General features: G+C 38.2%; 1 protein-coding gene and 1 pseudogene across 4 annotated transcripts in view; both read right to left on the reverse strand.

Annotated features, from left to right (window-relative positions):
• Positions 1-20,028, reverse strand: part of IPCEF1 (interaction protein for cytohesin exchange factors 1) — a 183,616-nt gene that overhangs the window by 31,354 nt on the left and 132,234 nt on the right. For all 4 annotated transcript variants that reach the window (XM_034991069.1, XM_034991070.1, XM_034991068.1 and 1 more), the window contains 3 exons: positions 19,010-19,081; positions 13,688-13,746; positions 12,282-12,370 (listed from right to left, as the gene is read on the reverse strand). In XM_034991069.1, coding sequence (XP_034846960.1) covers positions 12,282-12,370; positions 13,688-13,746; positions 19,010-19,081 — 220 coding nt within the window. The remainder of the gene's footprint in view (positions 1-12,281; positions 12,371-13,687; positions 13,747-19,009; positions 19,082-20,028) is intronic.
• Positions 3,930-4,050, reverse strand: LOC118001670 (annotated as a pseudogene).

The raw sequence follows: 20,028 nt of genomic DNA on the forward strand, positions 1-20,028 counted from the left end.
AACCATTCACAAGTTTTGGGTTCATTTTTTTTTTCATTTGTTTTACCAACTGTAATTCAGAATAAAAGCGTTTTGTTCTTGTATTTAACCCTTTTTTTCCAAACAGCTGAAGACACCATATTTAACTTTGTATCTCAGTGATGGGGGAATAGCTGCCTTGGCCCTTGCATAAGACCTTAATTCTCACACTTCATGTGAGGATTATTAGTACAATCCCTTTTTATTCTGCTTGAGTTAAATTTGCTATAAGGGGAAAGTAATAATTCTTAAGCTTCCTCATTATTTAATTTGAAGATTCTTTAACATATCACAGGAAAGTTCATTATAAAACTGTTACGAAGACTTGATAAAATACACTGAGAGAGAATTGGCCTGTTTGTATTCCGTATTTCCATTAGTTGCCACAAGAGATGCAGTTAAGATTATATTTAAATTTAAATTCCATTCTACTTCTTATGGATCTACGTCCCCATGTTTAACTGACATGCTGGGGACTCAGTTGTGTGCTGTAATGTCTTATTAAAGAAGATACTAAAGAAACCTAAACTAGTCTAAAGAATCAGAAGAAAAATGTATGATATTTATATTCACATGACAAGAACTATGATGCCATTGTCCAAAACCAATTTGTATAACTTTAAATTCTCTGTTTTAGGATCTGAAAGATCTCCATAACATGATTTACCCTATTCTTCAATGCTCCCTAGAAATGTAAAATGCCCCTTTGGGGGATTCTTTGAAATACTAAAGGATACTTTGAGCAAAAAAAGAGATTGTAATTGATTACTGAATTCTCACTGATTGAGCAAAAACTCTTGAGAAAGGTAATTAAGAGAAAGAAAACAAAAGCTGAAGCCGGACGGGAAGCAAAATATTAACTGAGTGGAGACTACAGATGTGCACAAAGTACATATATTTAAGTTCTCCAATATCATTTACATATTCCTTAGCACACATCTACCAATAGCTCATAACTACATAGGTGAAATCATGTTAGCTCATTAGCTCTTTAATAACTTAAAACTTTTATAAACTTTGGGCGCCTGGGTGGCTCAGATGGTTAAGCGTCTGCCTTGGGCTCAGGTCACGATCCCAGGGTCCTGGGATCGAGCCCCGCATCGGGCTCCCTGCTCAGCGGGGAGCCTGCTTCTTTCTCCCTCTCCCTCTACTGTTCCTCCTGCTTGTGCTCTCTCGCTCTCTCTATCAAATAAATAAATAAAATCTTTAAAAAAAATAAAAAATAAAACCTTTAATAAACTTTGACCAAAAAAGAATCCATTTGCAAGCTCTTAATTCATTAAAGAGAAACCAAAAATTGCACCCAGACTATGAGTAGTAGGTTGATGATACAGGATCTTCTGAAAGCTGTTCCTAACATACAATGCAAGAGTGAATAAGAGTTCTTGGCAAAATGTTCATCTCCCCATGGACAAAACATCAGTGCAACATCACCAATCACCCTCTCTCAGAAAGGACTTCATTTATTCCAAGATTTTATCCTTGTTTCATTTTGATGATAAAATATATTCCTTTTTTTGGAAAATGGTGATAGATGTTAGTTTTTGTCTTTTTAAAGTATTTTTTAATGTCCTATGTAGCAAAATAAAAATTTGGCAACTATATGTTGTTCCTTCATTTTTAATTTTATTTGTCAATAAAATCCAAAAATCTAGACAACAGAGACAACAGTGCTCTCTGGGTCACCTTATATCTCCAATGGCAGATGAGACAGAAAAGGCATTTTATGGCTCAGGTTCATCAATTTCAAGCATTCAAAACTCCAAAGAAGTGGTAGTAAGGAAATTGTTAGTGGGAAGAAGCCAAAGAGCAAACTAGGATTTTCTCCCAAAAGCCTCAGAATCATTGCAACTAACTCAGAATGGTTGATTTTGTTTCCATCCAGTATGTTCCCAAGAATTTTGCAGGTTCTAAACTCTGAGTTCTGATGGGAAAAGCCAGTATTTACCCAATGTATGCTCAATTTGCTGAATACTAGACATGCATTGTCAAATAATCAGTAAATCCATTTTTTAGGAACATGACATTAAGATATCCAGTTAAGGATATCTGGCTTAGACTGAGACAGCTGGGTGGCTCAGTCGGTTAAGCGTCTGCCTTCAGCTCAGGTCATGATCCTGGGGCCCTGGGATCAAGCCCTGCATCGAGCTCCCTGCTCAGTGGGGAGCTTGCTTTTCTCTCTCCTGCTCCCCCTGCTTGTGCTCTCTCTCTCCCTCTCTCTCTCTCTGAAATAAAAATCTTTAAAAAAAATAAAAAATAAAATAAAATATCCACTTAAGATACTAGCTCATCACATACACCTTATTAATAGTATATTTGTACAGACATGAAAACTTTCCATTCAGGAATGTGTCAGTGGCTTACAAATCAGTTGCCTTAAATCATTCAGATCATTTAACAACTAAGAGATTAAGGATCTGTAATTCACTAAATAAAACCTTAGTTATCCAGAGGAGATAACACACAGCCCCCAAGCTGTCCAAATAAATGCTAAGCCTTATTTACCAGTCATCAGAATGATCTACGAAATAAATATCAACAAAAATACCGTTCAGACGTAGTCCTGACACGTTCCCCCATTGTTAGCTATTTTAGTAAAACTTGGCTTTGGTGGGGCCAGATTCCTTTTCCGAAAAGAGACCAAGTACAAGGTTTTCCTGTTGCTCCTGTTGATATTTCTGTAATTTGATTAGCAAAATGGGCTATTTGAGCAAAAGCCTGTCCACATAGCTGCTGCAGCACTTTTCCCATAAGCCTTTTTGGACCTCAAAACTCTGCTTAATGGGCCAAGGAAAGACATTTTCATTGAGCATCAGAAATTTCTGTGAAGTATATTCCCTTTGGAGGTACCACTCAAACACAACTCAAATGTTTCCAATCCATCGTCTCTACTCTTGTGCTGTGTAACATTTAGAAATTTGATTTTTAAATGGAAAAAGTGAGCAAGAAAAAACAAGGAAGAACTAGAGAGATGGAAAGAGAAAATGAGAAAAAAGATGATGTGTATCAGGCCAGAGGGAGCTTCTATTAGAAGAGAGATTAGCAAAACAGGAATCAAAGTGATCTTGGAGTGCCATCTCAGAGGGCTGAATATGGAAACACTCTTTATAGATACTGTGGTGCTAAATCACAAGTCATTATTTCCACCACTGTGTAGCTACCAATAGCCACAGTCAGAGAGAGAACATTTAGCTCAGTGCCTTCTATGAACCATCCATGTAATATACTCACAAAACGTCTCGCTGCAAATCTAATGAAGGTAGAAAGAAGTGACAGTCTCTCCTGGACTGCAGAAGGGAGGGACAAGCCCATCCCTCTGTATCAGTTCAAGGACCACCTCCTCCAGGAAGCCGGCAGTGGGCTCAAGGCCAGGTGGGTACCTCCGCGTGGTGTTCCCAGGCTTCCTTCTATCCTAGCAGGTGGAATATCACTTTATTTGTCAATTAATACTATAACTGCTGACAGACTTGTTCACCTTTTTTTTGATGAGCCACTTGAGAACAGGCTGTTTTTAACTATTATTTTTGCCTGTCTATTTTTTTACATCTGTACCTGACGTATAGCTGGTAATAAATTAATGCCAATACCAAATGGTCTAGAAGAAAAACAGCCCAGAGTAGTTCAGTCTTTTATGGAGGAACGCCCCAAAATTCTTTGTAGAATTGCTACAAATGATTTATCCCAACCCCAGGATCTAGGAGTGACTCTCACTGATTATAATGCAAATACTCCCACAAAATGTTCTCATGATCGCAAACAAAATTATTATTTTATCTATTAGAGGTTAATAATTGCATGGTGGTTCATTCATTTCAGAATATTTGGGTTTTAAAGATTTTACTTTTTAATGAGAAAATTTAAAGACATCTTAAAGATCTAAGTTTTAATGAAGAGACTATATGATTAAGTTAAAAAATCAATATTGCTTTTTCCCATTTTCTTCACGGATTTGGGTGTCATCCTTGTGCAGGGGCCATGCTAATCTTCTCTGTATCATTCCAATTTTCATATATGTGCTGCCAAAGTGAATACACTTTTTCCCATTTAATGTATATTTTTTTATTTGAATTCCAATTAATTAACATACAGTGTAACATTAGTTTCAGGTGTAGAATTTAGTGATTCAACACTTACATAAGATATTTGTATTTATCAAAGAAGCTTAGTTCAAATGATTAGCTCTAAAATCTTTTTCTTTGAATTGTTCAAAAACACAAATTTGACATAGGGAAAAACAGTTTAAGATAGCCACCAACATTCTGGAATTAGGAAGAAGTGAATCAGCATATAAATGTTAAGCAACATTGGTCAAGGCATATTTTAAAAAAAAGAAAAAGAAAATACAGGAATAACTTAAGACTAAACATACAAAACAAAACGAGAAAAAAAAAAAAAAAGGAACGTACCCATATGGCTTTTCTTCTCTTTTATTGACCACATTCAAACCAGTCAATTGCTGCTAAACCCTAGGAAGTAATGTCTATATTTCTACCATATGCTAGTAGATGCATTCCTCTAAAAACCCAGATACCTTATAGAGCACACACCCCCATCTGACCCAGCCTTCTGCATGACCCTGGGCAATGAGGTGGCAGAGGATCTGCTCCTCCCTCCAATCCCTTGTATCCAAGTGACCTTGAAGAAGTCACTTTAGCTCTAAGTCCTATTCCTTTGACTTCTTCCTGCCACAATTACCCATCCCCTCCCTACCCTAGTCCATCTTCCAAACAATAACTACAGGTCTTCCTCCTTTTTTAAGATTTTATTTATTTATTTGAGAGAGAGAGAGAGAGAGAGGGAGCGGGGGCAAGCACGAGCAAGGGGGAGGAGCAAAGAGAGAGGGAGAAGCAGATTCCCCTCTCAGCAGGGAGCCCGATGTGGGACTCGATCTCAGGACCCTGGGATCATGACCTGAGCCGAAGGCACACCCTTAACAGACTGAGCCACCCAGGCGCCCCTAGAGTATTTCTAAAACATAAAATAGATCACAATATTGCCCTGCTGAAAATCCTCTAATAACTGCCCATCACAAGTAGAAAAATAGCCACAGTCCTCATTATAGCTGAGAAGGTCTACGTGGACCCCTATCTGCCCCGCCAGCTACATCTCCCTCCACCTCCCCCTCCCTCTCCTTTCCAGTCACAGCGGCCTTCTTTCCATCCCTTGAGCACAGGTTCTTTCTGCCAGAAACGTTCTCTCTGTGGATTTCTGGGTGGCGCTTCCTTCTCGCCATTTTGGTGTCAATTCAAGTATCAGCAGCCTCTTCCCTGACCGTCACAAAGAAGATCCTCCCCACCCTCAACCACAGCCACTTCCTAGCACATTACCCCTGTTTATCTTCTTCACAGCATTTATCAGCACTTGAGACTATTTGTTTGAATTACAAATTTATTGTGCCTCTTCCTCAACTTAGAACTTAGCCTGCTCTGGGGAAAAGATACTATCTATTTCAATTCAGCATTCTCTTATCTGCAACAGGACCTGGCACATGGTTGATACACAAAAAAAGTATTAGCTGCCTGCCTGACTGACTCATATTTATCAAGAGGAGCAAATGGGATAACATGAAAGAATATTCTTAGTAAAAGGTGAAGCTAAGCTTGCAAAGGATATTTGTGATAGTTATATTTATTTCTCTTTGACTTCCTCGTTTGTAAAATGCAGAACTTTTGTCAAAGTAAAATGAAATCATCTTCCTCAAAGCCACGTGAAAGTACTAGACAAATGTAAAGTAGCTATGTTCTAATTTACATGGGGAAATAACATTGGAGCAAGAAATCAGCAGAAAACGTGGATGAAGTTACAATTACCCACTTGCCCATTTACCAGTCCATTAAATAAAGATTTATTTCATTTCAAATTGTGGTAGGCACAGTCATAAATGTTGTGGGTAAGAAAAAAGATATTGGACACTGCCTCTGACTTTACGAATTTAATAATTAGAGGGGCGCCTGGGTGGCTGACTGTTGGTTTCAGCTCAGGTCATGATCTCAGGGTCCTGGGATCGAGGCCCTCATCGGGCTCCACACTCAGAGGGCAATCTGTTTGAGATTCTCTCTCTCCCTCTCCCTCTGCCTCTCTCCTTGCTTGCATGTGTGCTCTCTCTCCAAAATAAATAAATAAATCTTAAAAAAAAAAAAAAAAAAGAATTGAATAACCAGAGAAATAAACCAGAAACACAAAATCTGTAATTCAAGGCAAATGATAATATGAAAAATGTTCCCCCCACCCCACCCCACAAAAATAGAAACATAAAGAGTTCAGAAGAGTTCAGAAGAGGGCAGGATTATCCTGATTTAGAGGACCAGGGAAGCTTTAGTGAGGGAAGTCACATTTAACCCGGAGATGGCGGAACAAGGGTGGGAGCACGCGGCTCCCACAGTGGAGAAACTTTATCAATGCAAGTGCAAGAGCAGAAAAGTCTGGAAAGCTTTGGGGAGACAGCAGGCAGTTTACTGGGCTGCTGAGAAAGGAGAAATCAGCAACAAGAACGTAATGACAGCTGGAAGTAAACCCAAGGGCCTTAAATACCACACCAAGTCGAGAAGTAATTTGATAAGCAACGAGGAGTCACTGGAAGGTTTTGTGCAGGTCAATCAATACCATCAGAACTGAGCTTTGGGATGACAAATCTGAACGTGGTTTTTTAAGAGGAGAGAGATATTAGAGACAGAGAAAGAAAAATACCTGCTGTTTCTATGACTTGGGCAAGAGCGATTGTAGGCCCCAACTGGGACAGCGGCAGTGGGAACGGGAATGGAAGGCATGAGGGGTTGGGGGCAGCCCCATGCCTTGTGATGGACTGCCTGAGGAGGAGTCTGAAATAAACTGCTGAAGCAAAGGACAAAGATGTAAATGCTAATTTTAGAAGTCTTGAAATCAGGCACACCTGAGTGGCTCAGTCGGACAAGCAGCCAACTCCTGATTTCGGCTCAGACTATCTCAGGGCTGTGAGATTGAACCCTGCATCGGGCTCCATGCTCAGCAGGGACTCTGCTTCTCTCCCTCTCCCTCTGCTCCTCCCCCCACTAGGGAACTCATTCTCCCTCTCTCTCTCTCTCAAAAAAATAAATCTTAAAAATAAAAAAGAAGAAGTAGTCTTGAAATCAGTTAAATGTTCAACCATAGAGCTTGCGACAATTCCTGCAAGGATGAATTTTCTTTCTACCTTTACCTAGCTTGTATTTGTAGTGACTGATAATTTTTCATAAAATTATCTCACTTGTGAGCATTTCTGTTATATGGTACACATATCAAAAGATCAAGTGACTTTAGTAAGCAGCTGTGTGAGAGTCGTCCTACCAAAATTAATTTGAATTTCTAAAACCGGGCGCCTGGGTGGCTCAGTTGGTTAAGCGACTGCCTTCAGCTCAGGTCATGATCCCAGGGTCCTGGGATCGAGTCCCGCATCGGGCTCCCTGCTCTACAGGGAGCCTGCTTCTCCCTCTCCCACTCCCCCTGCTTGTGTTCCCTCTCTCGCTGTGTCTCTCTCTGTCAAATAAATAAATAAAATCTTAAAAAAAAAAAAAAAGAAAAGAAAAAAAATGAATTTCTAAAACTGATTTTACCCCTTTCTGTGTTTCATTTTTTACTTCCTCCTCTGCCACTGGCCAAGGGGCCATGGTCTACAGTGTTTATTTTTATTTACGGCTCCTTTGGTTGGCTTTAGATGATATTTTTCATCATTTAGATATAAAAGGAATTGTACTTTTAAAAAGCATCAAAATATGAGGACGACCACGTTAAGATAATGTACAGGAGCTGTCTGAAGCTGTGGTTTATAAGTACTTATCTTCTCAGTTTCTCTCCTATCTGATCCACACACTGGGTGGTCTACCTTCCAACCAAGTTCAAAAATCTGCCCATTCCATTTTTCAGTTATGCTCTGACCTGCATCACCACCATCTCCCACACCAGATCACTGCAACCCTCCCTTTGATTTCTTTGCTTCTATCCTACCCCCCTCCCACCTCCGAGGGTCTCTCCCACACAGTAGCCTGAGGGGTCCTTTTAAGAGGGAAACTGATCACATCACTCCTCTGCTCAAAACTCCCAAAGGCTCCCTAAGTAACTCAAAATATCAAAGTCCTTGTGGGGCCCTGGGGCTCTACATGGTATGGCCATCACTACCCTCCAAGATCATTTCCTGCTATTCTCATCTTAACTCACCCTGCTTCAGCCACGCTGATCTCCTTGCACTGCTACCTATACACCAAGGAGATCTTGTCTCTAACTGTTCCCTTTGCTTCCCAAACATCCACCTGACTGTCTCTCACACCACTTTTCAAAAGTTTTGCTCAGACCTCTCACTCAGGCCTCTCCTGGCTACTCTGTTCACAGTCCCAGTCCCACCCCCAGCACCCCATCTCCCCATATTCACCGTATTCTATTTCTACTACGTAGCAGATAATTTACTTAGTATATTGATTATTTATTATATTACAGAGACTATATTATATTATATAATTATAATTATATATTATAATATATACTTATATAAATATAATTACATATTATATTATAGAGACTATATTATAGTCTCTCTCAACTAAAAGTTTGACTCCATGAAGAAATAAATCATTGTCTTTATTTACTCATGTGTCCCAAATATTTAGAACAATGGCTCTCAACAAAATTAGTTAAATGAATAAATATATAAACATAGATCGAGGTACCAGACAATGCTTGTTCATAATTAAACTTAGAGAACAAACATGTGTAACCAATTTTTAATGATGGTTAAGCTCTTAAATCACTTTGGAACTTACTGAGTTTGAAAGGTGAATGAAGTCAGATCCTTTTTTGCTCTTTTGTGGGTTTCAAGGAATCACGGATTTCAAGGAATCCTAGATACTGATTTCTACAGAGAAACTTCCCAAGTGAAATCTACAGGGTCCCATCTATTTTAAGCCTTTTTAGTAAACCTGAAAAAAGGTCCCCATTTCTAATTTCTCTGTGAATCAATGGATGTCCTTTCCACTCTCCAGCCTGTGAAGTCTTCCCAAGAAGAAGCAACATAAACAGAAACCTCTTGTTCCCTCAGGCAAGACCCTGAAGCGTTCTTTATTCTCTCATGGAAGGTGATGCCACCCACGAGAAGCAGAGGTCCAAACTGGTCTGCTGCTGAAGTCTTACAGTTTGCAGCCATTAGAATGACTGGACATTGAATTGCATTTTTAATTCCAGACTCTAATTTTGGGGAGATAATTTTCTAGACTAGCATTGTTTTATATTTTTGAGTCATCACTCCAAAATGAAAGTTCATGACCCAAAAAAAATTTTTTAAAGGTTTTATTTATTTATTTGACAGAGAGAGACACAGTGAGAGAGGGAACACAAGCAGGGGCAGATGGAGAGGGAGAAGGCTCCCCCAAATATTTTTTTAAAGCAAGAACTTAGAGAAAAAAATTTGCACCTAGGTTTATATAGCTCAGTCATAGCTAGCCCATGCCAGGTTGAGCCAAAACAATAAGTTGATTCATTCTCTGGATAAAAGTCACCATGAGGGCGCCTGGGTGGCTCAGATGGTTAAGCGTCTGCCTTCGGCTCAGGTCATGATCCCAGGGTCCTGGGATCGAGTCCCGCATCGGGCTCTCTGCTCCTTGGGAGCCTGCTTCTCCCTCTGCCTCTCTCTCTGTCTCTCATGAATAAATAAATAAAAATCTTAAAAAAAAAAAAAAAAAAGTCACCATGAGTTCTTCAATTATCATCTGTTTCAATAAAAAGCTTAAATGTTATTTTAACCAAGTGCCTTGCATGTCTGTTTTTAAGAAACAAGAGGAAACAAAAACAAAATCTGCCTGGACAATATGTGAGCAGGAGGAACATATTCTGTTTCTAAGGAAAATAAAACCTAACTGTTCAACATGTATCTATTTCCAATATATTTCTTCAGAAAAAAAAAATAGCCTTAGTGGCCTTCCAGAAAAATGCTCAACTTAGAACTTTAAAAAAATAACATTTGATTAATGACTCAGAAATTTTTAAAGAATCCTCCTACTTCGATGACCTAACTTACTGGTCTCATATGCATCCCTTTGTTTGTTTGTTTTGAAACAAGCATTCCATGAGCTTCTACTGTAACATCAGGAAACACTGTCATGGTATAATGCAATTGAGCCATGATCCCTCATCTAAAAAGACAATTTGGTTGCTGTTACTTTCAAGTAGAGTTCTAGATACCTGACAATGCTCTTAGTAACCTGTGACAGTAGTTGCCCCTAGAAAACTAAAAATCACAGTATTTTAGAACTAAAATAAATCATCTAAGAGTCATGGCGGGGGGCCGGGGGGAACAGTAGGAGGGAGAGAGAATTTCAGGAAGAGAAGGATGGAGGACTGACCAAATCACTGTGTGTCACAGGTTAAAATAGGAGAAACAGAAAAGAAGAAAAGACAGAGATAGACAGAGATGGAGACAGAGAGACAGAAACAGAAAGAGAGAGAGGGAAGAGAGACAGAGACAAAGAGAAACAGAAACAGAGAAACTAAACAAAAATATATGCTTCTCTATTAAACCAATGCATGTCTATTTGTCTTTTCTAAATTCAGAAACTGATTTTAAAAGAGAAGAAAGTCTACATTAAGGGCAAGTTATGAATATATTCAGATAGGATATATTGTAAGTCTAGTTCAAAAAACAGTCTAAATTTTACTATATTCAAAGTTTAATTTTATTTATATGTTGCTTAATTTAACAGACTAGTCCTATTGCATAGAGATTTTGATAAAAATACTCAGTCAACAAATATTTATTTCTGGTGTTGGTTGCTAGCTAAGTAAACTAGAAAAGGGACCACAATTCTCCACTGACAGGTGACAATAATAGAGGTCATCACTTAAATGCTATTTAATACCCTAAATCCAGAAACTGGCAAAACAGAAATAAAGGTGCAAACTTCATCACACAAATAGAAAATTCTGGCACAGGAGGTTCAGTAGGTGATGGAGCTGCTGTAACCTATCAGAACCTCTCATCACTTGGGTCCGTGGATGGACAAGGACTGTAGTGGGGTGGAAAGAACACGTACAATAGAGTGAGACACACTGGGTTCCCTTCTGAGGTGCCCCGTTCACTGCATGAGTAGCCAGCCCATTCTACCTCTGAACTTCAGTTTCCTAAATCATGAAATGAGGACAGCCATATCTACCTTCCCATGACCTAGCTATAGAAAACAATTTTTAAAATCAGAAACAAAGGCACTAACCACAACAGAAGTGATGGATGAATCTGCCACATTGAAACCAAGAACAACTGTCTACAAAAAGAAACCATGAAACCGTCTAAAAAAGTAAAAGCCATGAAACAGAAAAGGAAATGCGCCTCACTTTTACCTGACATAGAGCTAACGGATAGAATAAAGAAACTTTATAAATACAAAATAGTAATAGTAAGACAGCTAAAAATGTGCTAAAGACTTAACAGACATTAGACAAAACAAAATCCAAACGGCCAATAAATACGAAGAGATGCTCATTGGTAATCAGTGAAATGCAGATTAAATAATACTAGTTTTCAGGGTTATTTGGGGACGGGGGCAGTAAATGGTTATATATTTAAAGCACCTACATAAGTCCTGGCACATGGTAGGTAGAAGAACCATAAATAAGCTTTCCCGAAAATTCTTGCTTGAATCCTTCTAGGGGACATCACTATAATGCCAACAAGCATCTAAATACAAAGCAACATGCCACAGTCTTAACATCCATTGATAACCTGAACTTATGCTGGATGCTTCCAAAGCTGATATTAAACTTGGACTTCTCTCTAGTGAATATACAGAAGAATTATTCCACGTGCAGATTGAATGCTGTAACCCCACTCCTGGCTTCCTGATACCTTTCAGACTCTAATTTTCTCTTCATCTATTGCCTTCATCCCCTTTATGTTCATTTGGCATCATTATAATGCCTGCGCCCAGGACAAGCACTTTCAATTCTTTCTGAAGACCAGTAGAGTATAAATAAACATTATAAAACAAATCTCTGCAAGCCCTGGCCTACCACCTAGAAGCCCTCTGCATTACCATAAGTCCTGTCAGCATGATACATCTGTGGGTCACTCACAAATACACCAAGTTTGTCATACCAGGGGGTTGCCATGGAGAAGACTCAAAATCTGAGAACTGCACTTGCTCCTCGGCAGGTACCTTAATTTAGCCCGTTCTAAAAAATTTATCGGCCAAAGTAGATTCTATGCCACTGGAAGGAACGATGTCCATGCACTTGATCATGACCAAAAGACTACTGAGGTCAGTACGTACCAAAGGAGAGAAAGTCTCTGCAGAGTAAGGAGGGGGTGGTGTCTCCACAGCTATTTCGGGGTCCTCCTGTTCACTCTCACTGTAGCATTCTATACAAAAATGAAAATGCTTAATGTTTCAACCCTGTCATCACTCATTCCATAATGCATGAGCAGAGGTTTTGCTCCATCTGGCTATTGCAATTCCAATCCGATTCAGAAAGGACTCATCTACTGAGCTACCTGGTGCAAGGGCATTACATAGGAGCAGAAAAAAAATGATAGCCATATTAGGGTTTCCGCCCTCTTGAGTGTCTAATACTTAGGAAAAGGACTAACCATACCTCAGGGAAAATAAAATCATTCCTCAAAAGAGGTGTGAATCATATACTAAGGGATCATAAAATCAGTAGTGATTAATTTTGATCATAGGAGCCATGAGGAGCTGGAAATGGCAGGATAAGTAAACAATCAACAGCGCGCACAGAGTAATGAGAGGACCAAGTCGAGGGTGCAGGCTGAGCCAATTATACAGAGTCCCCTAAGGGATGTGGTTAAAAAAAAAAAAATGAAACTGAAAGTTTGCTTAAGGCCATATCATGGAAGGCTTTAAATACCAGGATAGGGAGAAGATTTTTGTATAGTGATTTTTTTCCTCACAATCTATAAATGCACTTCAAATATACAATGGGTATTGATGTTGCAGCAAAGAGGACCAAGGAGATGGTCAGGACACTGATTTCACTTTTCTATTTCTCAATTTCAGCTTTTACAATTTTTGCTATCAAAAGATGTAACTCCCCACCTTCCAATTCCCAAGTTTTATATGGCCTGTGTACTTCAGAAATAGTATCAACTTTGTGACCCCGAACCTAAAGCCTTCTTCTTCTCAATATTTAGGAGTAATTGCAACTTTAAGAAGATTTTGACTCCTGTAGCTTTTGAACCCAGAGAACTACAGACTGAGCTAAAAATATGGCCTGTGTCCCAATTTGACATTCAGTTTCCGAGCACAAACTTAGAGTAATTAGCCTCAGCATACACCTGGTGGAAATATTAAAATATCAGAGAGGAAACGGTGGGATGAAAGTTACCTGTCTAGATCATGACGAGATCATATCTCTGAGTAAGAATTCAGTGAGTGGGACAATAAAACATTTACACTGGCAGTTGTTTGAGATGTCAGTGAAGCCTACAGCTGCTAGTGTGTGGGTGAAGTGTAAAAAGCATTCTTAGCCAGCATGGGAAGCTCTATTCCATGTTGGTGAGTCTGTGTGAATATGTCTGCTTCTACATATTTCCAGATAATCTTAAATGCCAAAGTATGTTTCATTAGACAAGACTATGCATAGAACTTGACATTGTATTTCCATCCTTTCTCATCCTAATATTCTTGCTAAATTTTCAGAAATTTAAAATAGAACATACCTTCATCCTTCGTAGCAGAATCATGATGGATTATAGCTATCCCAAGCTTGTTTAACCACCTAAAATTCAAATAGAAAATAAATGCTTAGCTAAAGAGATTGATCATCTCCTATCCAACTTCCCCTAGACCCTGAAGTAAGGTCTTGTGCCAGACTTTATAATGCAATTGTCATAATTCTATAGTTGGTCTAAACTTTTCCAGAAACAGTGTAAGTTTGTGGTATCGAAACCTAAAACCACTTGTTTCACAATACTTTCCTTCCTTGGGATATTCTTTGTAAGACAAGAAACAAGGTGGTCCATTATCCAGCTTGCTAAGGTGGGCAACTACATTAAATATTCTAAATATATGAACAAGTATATTTTTGTAGTTGTGCATTTCAAATTTTTAGCAAATTTTTAGCAATCAAACCTCTATCATTGAATTTAGTAACCTTACTTAACATTAACGTCCCATCTCTATAATTCTTAAAATGTAATTTTATTTTACAAAAAAAATAAAGAGAAGATGATCCATTTTTAAGACAGGATTTTTATATTAATCAATAGAAGATCTCAGAGTTTGACAGGGGAAATGTTTAATTCCTTGAAGAATTTTATGTTAGGTAAAAAATGACAGTGTCCTATCTTCTTATCAATTTACTATCTTATTGGCAATGATTTTCAACTAAACATCAATGATAAAAATAGAACTAGACACACCTTAAGGAACTCAAACTTGCCTCATGACCTAAGGCCATTGGAGTTCCTTCTCAAGGGGTTAGTCAGGAACATATTTCATCATACAAATTCATAAAAGACACAAAATGCATCTATTTCATATGTTCCTAGCTATATAACCTTTTATTTAAAGGGGAAAATATTATTTTTGGGGTGGTAATAATCTGATTTATTTCCCACTTCTTTCCAATTTTCTATATTTTTAAAAAGTATTCCATATTATATGTTCACTTTTTTTTTTTTTTTGAGAAACCAGTGCATTCAATAGTGGCCTAAGTCAACCAATACCAATAAAATAAGAATGCTATGCACTTATTAACTCAGTTATGCTCTCCATTTCTTCTAGTCCTGTATTGCCTCGTGAACTATCCAGCACACTGCTCCCCTACCACATAATTATCGCGTATTCCCAAGTCTTCAACTGTCAACAAATTAGGAATCCTTACCCAACCCTCAACCTGCCATGGTCTTGCCATATTTATTTTTTATTGACAGGAAATACATAAATTTCATTTTTAAAAACAAATAGGGCTCTCTACAAGAAGAAAGATGAGCTTCAGCCTCATTTAAGAATCCCCTCAGGGGTGCCTGTGTGGCTCAGTCCGTTGAGCGTCCAACTCTTGATTTCAGCTCAGGTCATGATCTCAGGGGCTCCATGCTCAGCAGGGAGTCTGCTCCTCTCTCTCTCTCTTTCCCCTCCTCCCTGGCCCTCTGCCCCTTCCCCCACTTGCACACTCTCTCTAAATAAATAAATAAGTGGTTTTAGGTTTCAACACCACAAACTTATGCTGTTTCTGGAAATGTTTAGACCAACTACAGAATTATGACAACTGCATCATAAATAAATAATAAATAATAAACAATAAATAAAATCTTTTTTTTTAAAAAGGTATTTTAAGAAGCCCCTTTAGCATCATGACAAATATGAGCTCCTTAATAGCCACTTAAAACCAGACCAATACATGGGCCCAGATCCCACCATAGGAACCAGAAAGTGTTCATCAAGACCCGATAGAATAATAAACAACCCAAAAACAAACAAACAAAACAGGAAATCACAAAAAAATATATATAAATGGCTTATAAAAAAATAGAAAAAATTTATCAGCCTCCATAGTATTTTGGGAAATGCATATACAAACACAGGAAAATATTCACCACTAGATTGGCAAAACCTAAAATACCACTGATTTCTAGGATTTAGGAGGAAACATTCTCATCCTTTGCTTAGTTGAACATCAAAATTGATACAGCCAATTTTAAAAAAGGCAATTTGATGATACTAGTCTAAATTTAAGTATCCACCCCAATTATAAATGTCTATCCTACAAACCACAAATAAATGTGGAAGAATGTTAATTCAATAAGATTTGCAATGGCAAAAAGATAAAAACACTGATACGATATAATCATCCATTAACAGGAAAATGGATAAAGTATACCACTAATTTCATCAGTACAATCAATGTTATTACGAAGCTAATAAAAAGACTGGGATAGGAAGCCTTCTGATGGCCTGGGAAAATCCTAACATACTGTTAAGTGAAAAAAGCAAGTACAGAACAATATGATTGGCCTGATTCAATGTACTTTTAAAACTATGTATTTGTGTATGTGCATGAATCGATATGCAATGAAAACCATCAAAAAGGATGAATGTCAATCATACTGTTAAAAGTAGTTAATCTTGGGCGCCTGGGTGGCTCAGTTGGTTAAGCAACTGCCTTCGGCTCAGGTCACGATCCTGGAGTCCCAGGATCGAGTCCTGCATCGGGCTCCCTGCTCAGCGGGAGTCTGCTTCTCCCTCTGATCCTCCCCCTTCTCATGTGCTCTCTCTCTCTCAAATAAATAAATAAAATCTTTAAAAAAAAAAAATGTTTAAAAAAAAAGTAGTTAATCTTGGGACGCCTGGGTGGCTCAGTCGGTTAAATGTATGCCTTCAGCCCAGGTCATGATCCTGGGGTCCTGGGATCGAGCCCCATGTCTGGCTCCCTGCTCAGTAGGGGGGTCTGCTCCTCCCTCTCTCTCTGCCCCTCCCCGTGCTTGTGTTCTCTCTCTCTCTCTTTCTCAAATAAATAAATAAAAACTTTTAAAAAAAGTAGTTAATCCTAAAGAGAGAAGTTGAATTGGAGGGTGAAGTTGGGTGGATAAAAAGGTTTTTACTTTACCTACTTCTGTATTATAGGATCTTTTACAAGAATATATTTTGTGTGTCATTAAACTAAAAGATACATTTTAATGTACAGTTTTAAAAACTGATCAGACAAAGCACAGTGAATTTAACAGTTCACTTTTAAAATACCAAAATAAAACTATTCTTAGTTTATACCTGATTTCCTAACTGTATATTGACCCTTCCCCCCAAAAAAACATCTAAAAGTAAAATAGACAAATTTTTTAACATATCAAGACAAAAAATATTTTTGAACTGAGAATGCTTGAAACAAGAAAAGGCATTTCTAAGTTCCTTTCCGGAACACGGAAATACAGAAATATAGCAAAACGAAAGAGTATTGACAATAAAGAAATCATTCCTCCCAGCTCTTACCTAAAACTCATATCCTTTTAATTGCCACCATTAGTTACTTGCTGTGGAAAACGTGATTGTTTAGAATCTTGTTTGACTATTTCCTTCCTGGAATCCACTGGCTTAGAGTACCCCTTTTGCTAAGAACTTTTTTAAAAAAACATTAAGGCAGTAGAAAAATTTCTATTTGTGGCTAAATAGATGGATGCACAAAAAGACTTATATTTACATAAAAGAAGATGACAGATGTTTCTTGGGAGTTTGTTGTATATTAACTCGATGTGTTGGAGGAGCACAAGTGTTAAGAAATTGATATACAAAACAAGAAGGTTCTTCCCACAAACGCGGTCTGAGAAAGGCAGCTACCAACCAGTCTTTGTTTAGACAGCAACTCTTCCATTACCCTTAATTACTTACCCCTGTACTTGTAAATTGAGAGTCCCTGCAGAACACACAGCATTTCTATTAAACGTAATTACCTTTCCCTTCATCGTCCCTGAGAGAAATGTCACTACCCAAAAATGCAGTTTCCCAAGGAAGTGAACTTCTAAAACAGGACGCATCTCTCGACACGCCAGTCCCTCCTTCCCAGATTCTCTGCATCTCATAAAGAAATACCCAGACACGTTATTTACTGGCTTAAACTGGCCACCTCAGGAAGAAAGGGAGGTCTTCAGGTGCCACTGAGAACAAATCTTTAAATGTCATCTGCATCATCTTGTGGGAGAAGAGAGAAGTTAACTTGGAGGCCCGAAGAAATTCCACTTTGGTGTTTAATACCACCACCAGAGAATGCCAGAAAGAACCACCAGGGATTAATCGGTGGCTCAGCTCCAGCCTGACCCTCACTATGGCGGGACTCCAAGCACTGCTGGGTAAAATGTTAAGCCTTTCACACACCACCGACATACCAACGGCTTGCTAATCAATAGGATTTAGTTACCAACACAAATAAAAAGAGAAATAAAAGAGTTTTGGGAAGCCTTTTATCTTCTCTGGGGGCATCTGCTCTTCTTTTTCTCAGGCGCTTGAGAAAGCCAAGGGGAGAAAGCTAAAATCAGAAAGAGGGTAGAAACAACTCCTCTCTTCATTTAAGTAAATAAAAGTATTTTATTTCTATTGCCCAGGATCTGCCACAGTGGGGCACCTAGTAGGTATTCCACTGACACATTTTTTTTTAAAGATTTTATTTATTTATTTATTTGAGAGAGAGAACACATGAGAGGGGATAGGGTCAGAGGACGAAGCAGACTCCCTGCCGAGCAGGGAGCCCGATACGGGACTCGATCCAGGGACTCCAGGATCATGACCTGAGCCGAAGGCAGTCGCTTAACCAACTGAGCCACCCAGGCACCCTCCACTGACACATTTTTATTAGTTATGTGAAGGTAATGAGGAACACTGAGAAATCTGGGAATAGGGCTTAAGTTAAATAGAAGGTCCTCTGATGTCTCAAGCACCTGAAATATATATATATAGCCTCATTCAATTAAGAGCCATTGTGATCACACTATAATCTAAACCAGCAGGGGATGGAGTGGGACAGGTAGTGTTCTATGCATTTATTCCATTTATTTAAACAGAAAAAAAAAAAAAAACAGGAAATGGAGTTAGGGATATAAAATTTTATGTGAGATATACTCTGAGCAAGGACGTTTTGCAAAATTTTCAGGATAGAACATGGATTAATGATAAACACAGGGATCATCATGATAATTACACAGCACATAAGAAATCCTACAGATATTTTTCATGTAGAAGTCTAAAAGCTGTGAGATTGGTCACAGTACTTTCAGGCCTTTCTCCCTGTGATGCTGATTCTCGCTGTAACATTTTCTTATAATGACTTCTATTCTTTCCTTTCTCAACTTAGTGGTTCCCTCGGAAGAATCTTATTACTTCTTCCTAAAATAGCCATTTTGATATATGTAGTTCTCCAAAATGCTTCCAAACAGTGAAGAAGAAAGCAAGAATGCTTTAACAAGAATTGATACGAACATATGCTTAAAATTCAAACACCTGACCAAAGTAATCTATTCCCAAAAAGATTAGATTTAGCAATTTTCTCTACTTACACACTCATTTCCTGTGCATTCTCAGCTGCAAAATAAAAGATCTTGATCTGTGGATGGCTGATCTTAAAAGCACTTGAAGGGGGAAAAACACAGACACATTAAAAATTAGAAATTAGTGTTGTTGTCAATGGGTTTGAAAGTAAATCATATATGTGTGGTAAATTCACCTGCTTTCTTTGTAAATTTACAAAAAATAATTTAGTTACATTAAATACCCATTGCCTAATCTCTACTTCATGTAGAGAGCAAAGAATTAACTTATCATGTTGAGACATCCAGAAAAGGACTGAGTCTTGGCTGGTCGATAGTTTCTATTTAAAACATATGGGCATATTCTTGTATTTTCATTTGCTCACTGCTTTGCTAGAAAGAGACAATAAATTAAAGTTTACGGTCTTAGAGGTGTCCCTTAAATACTCAGATCCATAAAGCAAAATATTTATTCAAATTCAATCAAATACATACAAGAATGTTATGTGTAGGAAAATAATCAAGTATAGAATTTCCACAGTGTGACAACACATCAAAAATTATATCCAAGCCTCCCCCTATGAGTAGAGGAAAAATTATTTATTGTCAGTTTAAAAGAAAAGTAGAAAACACTGAAAATTAGCAAACACTGAAATGTTTCCCCTTTATCATTAGACCAGAAGTCCTGCAGCATAGGCCAGCATTTTGGTAAATAACCAGTTTGGTCAAAACCATGAAAATCAACACAAGCTTATGTATCACTGGATACATGCAGCAACACTAGAGTGACAGAGACTTAAAACTAATACCATTTACTCATTTTCTTAGAAAAATCTAGTCAATTGCCACTATTGGTAACATAGGTCAGTAGGGAAATAAATGTCTTTCTGATAAAACGGAAAAAGATGTCAGAGGTAGAAGAACAACAACAACAAGAAAAAGGTGAAGAGGGCACATCTTCCAAATGTGGCTGGATGCTATCACAGCAAGAGCAGGTGAATGGGAATACAGCTGGCTGACCAGCGAGGCTCTCCTGCAAGTTCTAGGCA

The sequence above is a fragment of the Mirounga leonina genome, unplaced genomic scaffold (assembly GCF_011800145.1).
Source record: "Mirounga leonina isolate KUSES-001 unplaced genomic scaffold, KU_Mleo_1.0 Mir_53, whole genome shotgun sequence".
Lineage (NCBI taxonomy): Eukaryota > Metazoa > Chordata > Mammalia > Carnivora > Phocidae > Mirounga > Mirounga leonina.